The sequence below is a fragment of the Antrostomus carolinensis genome, unplaced genomic scaffold (assembly GCF_000700745.2).
Source record: "Antrostomus carolinensis isolate BGI_N321 unplaced genomic scaffold, ASM70074v2 scaffold7131, whole genome shotgun sequence".
NCBI classification, from domain to species: Eukaryota; Metazoa; Chordata; class Aves; order Caprimulgiformes; family Caprimulgidae; genus Antrostomus; species Antrostomus carolinensis.
In genome coordinates, this window is record NW_010293433.1 from 5659 (window position 1) to 18565 (window position 12907).

Sequence of the window (12907 nt, forward strand, 5' to 3'; positions counted from 1 at the left end):
ATTCCCTTCCCACACTGTGCAATAACACATGTTTACAACTCTCAAGTTACCATCTATCTTCTTCTGTTTCTCAACTGCGAAATATATTGCATCTTTCATCAGGAGTTAACCTCACTACAGATAATTCTCATTCCCAAAAGCTACTGATATATCAACCTTCTCAAAGAAGGCATTGTCCAGGTTTTTAGCTGGAACAGAGCTGGGTTTCTTTTTAGTAGCTGGAATAGTGCTGCATTTTGCTTTCAGCCTGGGACTTGTTATGAGAGAGACACTGATAACACACCAGTGTTTGCATTTTTGTTGCTGGAAGTGAAGGACTTTGTGTTCTGTCAGTCTAAAACCACAAGATCTATGGGGTTGAGGAATATTTAAATTAATAAGCTAAATTGACAGTTAGATATGCCAATGGGATATTCCATATCATATCACGTTATGTCCAGTATATCAGTGAGGGGCTCTTCCTCTTTTGCCCCTCTCTGGCTTTCGCTTGGGCTCTCGTTCTTCTGGGATTCGGTTTCGGTTCAGGATTGTTGCTCCTCCAGGATCGTTATCTGGGAACAGGCCGGGCTCGGTCAGTGGATAGTGAGCAGTTGCACTGGGTATCACTCATTTCCATATTTTGTTACTTATCATTATCACTACTATTTTAATATTAGTATAAATTTTCTTTTATTTCTATTATTAAACTGTTCTTATCTCAACCTAAGGAGTCTCCTCACCCTTGCCTCCCAGTCCCCTCCCCTATCTCCTGGGGGTGAGGGGGAAGTGGGTGAATGGCTCTGTTGGCTGCTAACCAATGGCTAGCCCAATGAAACTATCACAGGCATGCTTGTTTTTTCTCTTTAAAAAAAAAAATAAATAAATTAGCTATAGCTAAGGCATTAATGACACTGATGACATCTCACAATAACATTATCTTTTATTAGAGATCTGATTTTACATATCCCCATAAGATATAAAACCTTCCAACAGAAAATATCAAAAACCTTCAGTTGAAATCAGTTTGTTTCAGACAATATGAGCAAGTAAACCAAAGACATTTAAGATAAAGGAATGTAAAAAAAAAAAAAATTAGTACAGGTACAACTCTGGTATGGAAAGTAATTACAAGGTTTTAAACCACTTCTTACACAGCATTGTCTTTAAAACCATACTGCAAGGTAAGGATGCTTGGTTCTCTTAACCAGTAGTTATAAACCCAGCAGCTATAAAAAAAAAAAAAAAAAAAAAAAAAAAAAGGATGGGCAACACACAGAAAAAACCAAAGGACTTAACTGAAATATCCAATATAAAAAAATACAGTGTAAGAATTCATTAAGAGTTGTTGGGAAAAAACCCCAACCAAACCCACTGGCAGCTACATTCTGAACCAACTGAAGTAAAATTTATTATCAGACTTTGAGTGGAATTCTGATTTAGTTAAGGATTTCAGGAATGGATTCCAAATTGAAGGCTGCTCTGTTGTTACACAAAAAACGCAAAATAAAGGAGCAAAGATTAAATCTGCTGGTTAAGGAAGATTCAGGAAGCATGATTGTACAGCTGATGACAGAAGAAAAGATCAAATGCTATATGAAACATCTTTTGGAAGTAATTCCAACAGACAAAATACTTTAAAACTTTATTGCATTAAAATTTTACTTTTCTGCCTAACAAAACTGAAATAGTATTTTGAAAGCTCTCTTGCACAGAACACATAAAAGTCTCTGAAGCATTTTAATTCTCAAGATGCAACAAAATTAATGAGAAATTTCTGCAAGCAAGTCTACCAAGCTTTGAGTTCCAACAAAAAACAGTATCTTCAAATACTAGAGCTAAGAAAAGTTACAGTACATGTTTATTGCATGAAAACATCCATTTACTGGATCCATTTCATTCTTCCCTTTGTGGTTAGTGGTTCTTATATTCTTGATATAACTTGCACCAGATCCTACTAAGTATTCCATTAATTAGAAAACACACGGTAGATTGAATTGAGTTGGGAAATCTACACAATCTCAACAGGAACCCAACCTGTGACAATGCATGAAATCGAAGTTTCACTTTCATTTTCTTTTAAGATAGCCCGTAGCTACATGATATAATTTGATACACTGTGGAACAATGATGAAATTAAATACAGTAGACAATATTAGAGATAGACAATAGTACACCTTTTTACCAATTATGGCTTTTCATGCATTAGTATGAAAGACAATGGTATATGGTAAAGCAAAGCATAAGCAAGAGATAGAAGAAAGTTATCAGAATAAATGAAGACACGGAAATGGGATCATACAGAAGTGCATGTTTATATATACTAACTGTAAACAGCAGCTCTACTTAGGGAAATATTTTTCACACTTGAATGGCTTCAGCACTAAATATGTATTACTTAATACATGAAAACAAAGCAAAAACTAAGACTCCATTCTTCAGTAATGTGAACACTGGCAATGTAAGTGAGGTTGCAAGTCTGAAAAATGTTTAAAATATAGGCACATGATTCTGAATTAACAGGTCACCACAGTCTGTGACATGAAAGCTCACGTTTTGATGGGTTTCCAAACTATGTCTTGCTTATTATCAACTCTCTGCATCAAGTTCCAATTCTCTTGAAAGCAGCTGAATTTCAATTTTACAGTATTTTTTAAAAAATTTAATATTATGACATCATTTTAATACATTCAAATAGTCAAAAAGTTCAGAATAAGATAGCACAAATGTGGTGCAGAAGGACATAGATCAGAAGGTGGCCAGCATTGTCAAATAGGAGATACACAGCTTAAGTATTATATAAGCTACCTTCCCCCCAAAAAACATTAACATAGACACCAAAATTGTAACAAGACGTATCAAAAAATAAGGCACATTTATCTCGATATGGTAATCTTGAAATAGAAAACTCATTTCAGAGAACATTGGTATCTAAATGAGTTTATAAAAAATCTTGTATTCATGATAATATGGACATTTCTCATCATACATGATAATGGAATAATTGCACATATCCCAGTGTGTCAAGTAACAAAATGGGAGTTTTATTAAACATTTCCATTGCAAAAGTATTTGTACGTTCATGTTTTCCTATTTACATGAATCACGTGAATGGCAGAAGTATTAAAATCTACCATCATTTATCACAAGTACTGCAGGCTTTCATTTTACCACAATTAATAATCCCCTTTATTGAATAAATTGAAATTAATTGTGGAGTAAATTGAGATTATTGTCATTTATATAAATGATTGTAAATATTTGGACAATAGCTACTACACAAGAACATTTTATTCAATTTAATTTCCAAGCTGCATCAGGACTTTCCACACTGAATTATTTGTACAGAAATTCATCAAAGATCAGGCTGTTTAAAATCCAATCCCCTCTTTATGGAAATTAAAACACCAGAAAGATCATTAGTTAGCATTTAACCTGAGATTTAATCTGTTGAGAGGTGAACATCCCTAGAAATTTCTTCATTTGTTGCATTAACTTATACCGATGTTCCTATTTTATGAAAACAAATCAAACCAAACAAAAACAACAACAACAACAAAAAACCCCAAAGGTTGCTTGCAACATGGCTTATCCCTGTGTTTGTCAAAAAAATTATAGAATGCATGTTTTTCTCACAGTATCCAGAAGCTGGAATAATAATAATGTGCTTCTTATTGCACGTGAAACTTAGAGGAGATATAATAGCAGATTCCTCTTCTCTGTCTGAATATTAAAGCCAGATTTCATCTTAGCCGAATCCGGAATGTATTTATCTCCATAGGACTCATATTTATTTCACTCATATTTCTGGCATCTGGAGGTGAATGCATCAAAGACAAAGATGTGGGTGTAAGACTTTCCACTCTGAATTTGTTAAAGAGTTTATGCACCTTTATCTGGGGGGGGGGGGAAAGAAAAAAAAGAAAATAAATACATTTAGAAAATACAGTAAATACCTTAAAACTGACTAGAACCTAATCTCTAGTAATGATCCAAATGATACATCTTCTTACAGAGATTGCAGAGCAATTCTCACACTGAAGATTATAAATATTTTTAAATACCATGTCTCAAATACTATACACTAAATTATTTCTTTATAGGCAGTGTTCACTCGTCAAATTTCAAAGAAGTAAGTTAAATCAATATATTAAAAAACTTATCAGAAATATTTAGATTAAAACTCTTCTTGTTTCTATACAAAACAACACTTACTCTTCTGCTTAAAGAAAACTCCAAACCTATATCAAAATTTCATTACAAAATTTCTACAGATTCAAAACCATCCAGTCCATCTGCAACCCTGAGAACAAAATTGTATAATTTATGTTTCATAATTTTATGTATCACATCAATTCTATAGCAACTGCAAAACACTCAGATATTTGCAATAGTGCAGGTCATGTAAGCAACCATGAGTAGATAAAGGACATAATTCAAGAGATATACTTCAGAATATGTAATTTGACTCTTTTTACTCAGTAAAGTTCTAAAACACTACTAAAAAATTATTTGAGAAATATTGATCCATGTTAGATGGAAACAATATTTGAAGGAAGTTAATGAAATTAAAACTGACTTAAAAGTTTACTTGTTGATGATTATAGTCACTCCCACACACCAGCAGATCCGAATCTTCATCAAAAGGAAAGTAGCTTTAAATATAAACTTAAGTATTATCCTGAAAGTATAACTCCTGAAAAATAACTACCTAGACTTCACCTATAATTTGACTTATATAAAGACGAGTTTCTGCAATACTTGTAAGGTAAGCTACCCAAAAAATATCAGTATACCTTTCCCTGAGTAGTGGCACAGAGCAGACCCATGTCTCTGTTAGAAAATCTACAGTCAAACCCCTTTCTATGAAGAATCAGAGCAGCTTCGTCAGATGGCTCAATATCTACCTACAAATAAACAAAACAGAAATTACTCAGAAAGTAGCAGAGCTAGAAAGACATTTTAGGACCTCATAAAATTATAATTACCTTACAGAGATAGAGCCACTTTTGCCCAAATAATGTTCAACCTAGACTGAGCAGTTGTGTTTCTTTTAATGTTTATAAGACTAAATACAGAAAGAACTAAACAGCAAAGGAATTCAGACATATAAAGCACTATGGAATATAAATGCATGTTGTTAATCAAGGAGTTCAAAGCTCAACAAATGCACATGGACAGACTCCGAGTTTAAGTGTAGCTATCATAGTTGTATTGTCTTCCCAGAAAAATTATATGGCAAAACCAAAATCAAACTAGAAATCATATGCTAATTACAACAGACAGTTTTAAATGCTCATTGTGACTATGTTCCATCAATGTTTTCATTTTGCAAAGCTGACCTCTAAAATCTAACTCAGCTTAAGGTGTACACAAAACCACACACTAAAATCCAAATATTACATAAATTTTACATTTATAGATAAGACATACAGTGCTCCTGAGCCTCAATTGGCATCAAAAAGTAACCCAAGAGTAACTCACAATCTTATCTTCCTAGTTTGGACCAAATCATTAAAATAACTTCAGACAAATGGTCGCAAGGATATCATATAAATACCTGAAATTATAATCTTGTTTAGATTTTATACTTCAGAAAACAAAGTCATAGCCCAGAGCTGTCTGGGAAACTTCAATTTACACAAAAACTTCATTTTTTTTCTTTTACACTAAGATACAGAAAACTACTTTTGTACAGCAATAGTAACAGAGAAGAAATTTTTCACATTATAGATGAATGTGCATGCAAGCTACCTTTACACCACGAGTGGCATATGACAAGATGCTCTTCATGCTGCAAGCTGTTTGCTGTATTGCTACACTCACCTTAGTAATTTATTTTCTATGATGCATTCCTTTACTTCTTTTTTGTTGTTGTTTTATATTCTTCTTATTACATCTTATTACAAAGTCATAAAAAAAGATGGCTCTATCCACAGCCATGACAGCTCTTCAGACTATTTTTTTTCTAATTTATTTCTGGTTTACCTGTTTCTGTACTGTCCTAAAGTCTCTGCCATGAGTAAGGTTAATTTCTCATACATCAGTGAGTATCAGTTGCTTTGGAGAAACCTAGGCCGACAAGCATTATGTAATTCGTGATGCCTTAGCTCTTGGAGGTGTAAGAGGGAGGCCTTAATGAGAGAGGCCTTAATCTAACCAATCTTCTCCTTGGAACAACTTGAACTAGCTTCTTAGAAACCCAGTATGACACAGCATCACAGTACAACAAATGCAGAGTATGAAGTACCCACTCAGATAATAAAAAATGGTAAACTGATAAATTTAGTGTTTTCTAAGTAAGTTCCTCTTTTAAAATAGTGAAAATTTACTCAACAGTAGTTGGAATTGAAATGAGGTACTTCGCAGGAAAACATTTGACTGGTAAAAACTTGGACAGTTTATAAATCATGAATAAAACTCAGTTTGAGAAGATTTTCATGAACAACATTAGCTTATAACCACCTGAAATCCGATTTTTAATTAATGAATGGCATCTACAGTCAGCGTATTCAAACAAGTTTACAGTACTTAATATAATTGATGGCTGAAAAAGTTCTTATCCTGCTTATTGCAACAGTAGTACCACTTTCCACATTAAGTAATAATGATGATGTGACAAAATTATTCTCCATCTCCAACTATGAAATATCTGACTTGGTTTTCACTGTCACTGATAGACAGTGTTGCACTTAAAAGCAGACGTTTTTATACACACAAAATAATACTGTCTGTCTAAACATCAGATTAATGAAATAATAAAATTTATACTGCAGAAGCCTGACTTCCTATGGGTTAAACTGATGTTAAAAATGACAAGCCAGTAATGAGCATCAACACTTTCTCTATTACAGTAGAATTACCTCGTATTAATTTGCATAACAAATACATTTATGCATTTCAAATGATAGCATGAATATTTAATCTCTCAAGTTTTTAAAATTAAATATTATCTTAATTAAGATTCAAAAGATTTAAAATAGAAAATTAATAAATAATTAATGACACCTTCAGGAAGAGAGTTTTGGTAAGTATAAACATTTATGATGTAGTCAACGTTTTAGAATTCACAGGACTTTATCATGCACGTAGCATCCATGTATGATAAATTAAGCTGTTCTAACCTACTATTAAAGCAGGTGTAAGACTAAGTTGCCACAGTCTCTGCATGTACTTTAACTTAACTCTTCTTATATCATCTCTAGGTAAATTAGATTAAGTGCATGCAAGCCTAAGGAAAGTCTGAGCAAGGACGAACCTAATTTACATCAAACACACCTTCTAAACATGACCATGCTCATTGCATGAAAACCTTCCACAAATTTCTCAATTTTCAATGAACAACAACATCCTAAATCTTGTAAAACTTCACAGCATTTTTATCTGACAAAAATTCCCTAACTACTGTACTATTAAATCTCTGATTGCTTTTCTCAGAAGAGCTGCCAAAGTTTGATTTGATTTTGATCTCTGAGAAGTAAAAAGCAGCTCTCATATCAGATGGAAAATAATTTTGCTAGGCTTTCTCGTAAGCAGTATCCCAGGGCAATGCTGCTAAAATTTTGATTTTGATAAAGAAAAATTTTGAGAAAGAAAAACATTTTAAAACTTTTTTACTAAGCTAATACTGTAAGCTAACAGACATGCATTGAAATGTAAAGCAACGTGACAAAAATTTGTATTTATATTTAGTATAAAGGGACAAATGTACTCAGTTTTTAAATCTTGAGGCCTAGTCTATTTACAGTAGGTAAAATCTGTGTCAAACAACTTAAAACCTGGAGCTTTATTACAAATAAATGATGTAATATGAAAAGGTAAATGAAAAGATTTTACAGTGAAGTGTGGAACATACACTTCACATGAAGATTTAATTAAATATGAAGCTTCCTCCTAACTCTTCAAAGGCATAAGACCTGCAGAATCAAGAGTTATTCCACTTTGAAATTGAAAATAAGAAACAGTCACAGCTAAAGGAGTACATATGAGATTTAACTACTAAAAGGGAAAGTGTGAGAAAGTAAACTAATTCTTTAAGTGTATGGCAGAACTAAAAAGGGAATTAATCTATGGTAACAGCCCTGGTGAGTGACACTGCAATACAGCATAAAGGCAATATAGCCACATTTAAAAAAATGATGAAAAACTGAACTGGAGGAAGAAGGATGCACAAACAGTTCTACTTCTATAGTTTATCAAACAAAAAATTGAGATATGGTGGTAACAATTGTGTAAGTTCATTTACAAGGAAAAAAAATACCGAGTACAGAACAGGTTTTTTGTTTGGGTTTTTTTGATGCTGGTTCTTTTTTTTCGTAAACATGCCAGAGCACAGTTTCAAAGGAACCATGGACTGCATGTTGATAATAGAGTAATTAAAATAGGCCTTCTATTTAAGCTTAAAAATATTTTAACAATTTATTCTTATGGATGTTAAGGAGTGGTAGATTTTCTTTAAGTCTTCCAAATGGAATCAGTTGGATTTAAAACTGTATGCTTTATTAAAAACACAAATTATTGTACTCAGAACAAAGTCTAATGACCTTAAATTTAATCCTTCTTAACACAGGAGAGGCCAAAGTATATGAACTCTTCTGGTCTTAAATTTTGTGAATACATTCAATCTGCCCCCTCCAGAGACAGAATAATGCACAATGCATATTATTAAATTGTGAAAAAACAATTTCTGTATTTCATGTTAGTTAGGCACAATTGCAGAATTAACAAAAACTAGTCATCACACTGCACTTTATCATATCATATAAAAAAACTCCCCACAATTTACTTTCCTAAAATAAAGTATTTGGTTAGACTATATTAATAAGCTGTATCATATGTTTGCTCATAAAAATAGTGGCTTGACCTTACCTTTGATTGGATTGTCCTCAGATTGACTATATGCATGTCACAAGGCATGGATGACATGAGTGGAGAAAAAGTATTTAGTATCTCTGGGACACCTGAATCTGCATATGTTGTCATTGGAATTACAGGATGATTTAAGAAAGAAGAAGTCATGTGACTAAGAAGTGAGGGAAAACTGACTGATGCCTTCTCTTCATTCTGCAAAATACGAGAGAAAATATTTGTAAGATAATACATTATCATGTCTACACTTTGAAACCCACTTCCTTTATAAAGGATTCCACTAATTTAATAGAAAATATTAATTAATAGACTGTCCATTTAATTACTTTTGGAAACTTCTGATCTTCCACTGATTTTCTTCTAGTAGGAGTTATGCTTCCTGTTTTTACAAATCATTAGTAAATCTTCCAAAATTATCATTAGATAACAATTCATTTTACAACATTTCTCAGTTTTCTGTGTTATCCCTTGAATGTATAAACAATGTAGTTTAGAGAAAGAAACTAGTTTCTACTTTAGCAAGTTGTTCCTATCTATTCAGTATCTACTTGAATACTGATAGCCAGATAGTCTTTCGCAGGCTTCCTTTCCTACATAAATTTTCTGTCTTGTATTTCTTATCTACTTTTTTCAGATCCGTCTAACTTGTGTCCTACACTCCTCTTTGTTTTTAAATCTAACTTCTTAAAACTGTTTGCTGGAAAAAATTGCCACTAGCATCACTGGCCTGGTCTGCAATGCAAAAGATTTCTTTCAGCACTTTTATTTCACTGTCATGCCAGCAAAGGGACTCTCAAGATTTTACAAGTTTTGTACTTTCCCAAGTTTTGTATTTGCAGTGCTTTTACATGACTGCAGCAAGCTGTGTTACAAACCTGAGATGATTTCTGTTTTAGAGTGTCAGTGACAGCAAGGCAGAAATGGGTGAAAACTTACTTTGTTCTTATTTTTCATTGCACATTTCATCAAATAAATCCCTCCTTGTTTATAGTTAAACAGGTGATTTCTAGTGAAAACTTTGCGTAATGTTTAGTTAAAACATAGTATCTTAAGCACTTATATCTTAAATTTGCATTTTATAATAGGCTGAAAACATGGAAATAAAAAATATATGGGAGATACTTAAAGCAAAGGGGAGGATTATTTACCAGCTTATAAAGGACGACCATAACAGTAATTCCTGTTTTGGGGCGCATCTGCATATTTATTTATACCTCTACAGTAGCATTAAATACATCTGTCAGTGAAGCGATTGAAAATATGCCAGAGCTGAACTGATGCGAGTTAATAATTTATGTTTTATTCTTGTTGCTCTTCTTAGTAACGACTAACACTGTTTGCCTCTTTCATAGCTATTAAGTATTGAGGATAGTATTTTTATAGATCTATTATGACCCCCAAATTACTTTCCAAAAATAGCAACAGTTGATAGTTGTAGAGGATTGCACCTCCATGCACCTCACTACATTTATTTACATGGAATTTCATCTGCCACTTTAGTGCATGCTTAACCTGCCTTGAGCGCCCCAATTCCTCAGTTAGCTGTGATTTTTTTTTTTTTTAAATTACCTTGAATAGTTCAGCATCACTGGCAAACTTCCTTCTCATGATTTTGTTCTTTTCCTATTAGAGTATAAGCAAGTCTGCTCTAAGTACAATTAAAGCTAAAAGTCTTCAGTTCGAGTGATTGCATGCACACTCTGCCCACAGGGAAAATGTGCATTTACATGTTCTTTCAAAGAAGAATTCATTGTTTCCCCACAAAAGGAACATCACTTACTCTATTCCCATAGATGTGCTAAAGTCAGTCAAAACATTTCATTATGTTTTCTTACTATTATCCAATAATATTTTTCTATAAAATAAGTTGATTGCTTGCATCTGAGAACTTAAAAAAGGTCTCTGAGAATATCTTACAAATGACACATTAATCAGTCAAATAATTCATTCGTCCTATTATAATATTTAAAACAAAAGATGCATCAAAAACCCTTGCAACTGGTTCCTAATTCTAGCCATGTTACCTGAGAATGAGCAGAAGAAAAAACTACTGTCCAGCAACACAGTAACTTGAGATAGATTTTCATACGCTGTGTTGGGTTTGTATGTGTGTGTGTGTAGCTTTTTTTTTGGTAGTCAGGGAAGAGCCACCTTGTGAGAGCGAAAAGCTCCCCTGGCTCCAAGGCACAGACCTCCCCCAGCCCAGACTGGGCCAATGAGGACTAGAGAAACGCCTCTGCCAATCCATATTTGTGAGGGGAAGGACTGTCCTGAAAAGAAGTAGGTGTGGTACCTGGAGGAGAGGCTGTTAATCTAAAGAAAAGACGACCATTGGCCTAAACAAAGGACAGACAGACAGACAGACAGAGCTTCATGGCAGGAGGAAGGAGAGGGAGGACAGAGAACCTCGAGACACCCAGTTCAGCAGCATGGAGTAGAAGACAAGGAAGTCCCTTGCAGCCCATGGAGATTCAACAATGGAGCAGAGACCCACAAGCAGGCCATGGAGGACTCCACGCTGGAGCAGAGAAGTTGAGCCTGAGAGCAAGTGTGACTATATGGAGACCCCGAGAGTCCCTCAATGCCAGAGCAGGAGTGGACCCCCAGAGTGGGAGGTAAGTCTGCAGCCCGCGGGTGTCCCCATGCCGGAGCTGGGAGCTGAGCCCGAATTGGTTGGTGACTCCATGGGAAGCTTGCTTTAGAACATCTTGTTCCTTGACTTCCACGCCGGGAAAAGAAGCAGAGGTGAAATGACAGCAACCCCCATTCCCTGTCCCGTGCCGCTGGAGAAGAAGGTAGAGACATCGGGAGCAAAGTGATTTGAGCCCGGGAAGAATGCACTCATTGCACTAACGAGTGTATCTTTATGCCTGGAAGTACAGTGCTTGCTGGAAACAAACAGAACTCATTTAGTTGTCTTTATAATTTCAGAAACATACGTTCCTGAGAAAATGCGTCCAAGGTCATCTGAGATGAAGAGACATGAGATCTTTCTGAAAGCATCTGTTCCATGCACATAAAAATATTGTGGACATAAACACAGGCATGACATCCATGGGTCAAAACCTTGCCCAAATCCCAGAGAACAAAAGTACAGGAAAAAATGGGTGGCAAGTTTGTATATTGGCTGACATGAAAGTAAAAAATTGCCCGTAGTAAAAATATCAGATGAATCTGCAGCCTTGTATAGGAAAAAATAGCACAAGGCAGGTCAGTCTTCTAGGACTGAATCCTTCAAAGCCTTCTCTAAAGCTAAGAGTAGTCATGTGAATAAAAAAAGTGTTTTTAATATAAAGATGCAGTAATGTATACTGCAGCTGAGAAACCAGGAAAGATGGAAGGAAAGACACTAGAAAATCTGAAGAAAAATGTGGGTGGGAGAAAATCATTAATTCTCAGATAACCCATAACAGAACCATAAAGAGTGGCTCCTCAATTCCTAGACTCTGGAAATAGTTAACTGAGAATTGCAGAGAAACAATGTCTTGACTGGACTCTGGCAAATGCTAGAACCAGAGCTCATTGAAATTGGCTCATTTTTGTTCCCATTGTGTTTAGATGTTTTATCACAGGCATAAGCATTGCCCTTAAGCAGTATCCACTTTAAAAAGCTGCACTGAGACTTAGGAGGAGTCTATCTTGAATTTTGTATTCCCACATATGGAATGACAGTCAGCTTTGGATGACTACACTAACAGAAGAAAGTGCGGTCATTCAGTGAGTCTTTGTAATAGCAATGGGAATGGAGAGTACAGCAGGTGTCAAAAGCTGCCAGAAGACCAAGGGAAAAAGGGTTTTGCAAACACTGTGAAGACAATACTAAAGTAACTGATGTCATCCACCTGGAATTGTGCAAGGCATTTGACACTATCCCACATGACATCTTTATCTCTAAATTGGAAACATGTGGGTTTGATGGACGGACCACTTGATGGATAAGGAACTGGCTGGACAGTTGCACTCAAAGAGTTGTGGTCATCAGCTCAATGTCTGAGTGGAAACCAGTGACAAGTGGTATCCCTCAGGGGTTGGTATTGGATGACCATGAGCCAGCACTGTGCCC

General features: G+C 34.8%; 1 protein-coding gene across 1 annotated transcript; it reads right to left on the minus strand.

Moving 5' to 3' along the window:
- Positions 1 to 3719: 3719 nt before the first annotated feature.
- Positions 3720 to 8994, minus strand: LOC114819040 (alpha-mannosidase 2-like). The gene is made up of 3 exons (XM_029087281.1): positions 8845 to 8994; positions 4773 to 4883; positions 3720 to 3872 (listed from the first exon to the last, which is right to left on the minus strand). The coding sequence occupies exons 1-3, from the start codon at positions 8992 to 8994 to the stop codon at positions 3720 to 3722; spliced, it is 414 nt and encodes a 137-aa protein (XP_028943114.1).
- Positions 8995 to 12907: the final 3913 nt, after the last annotated feature.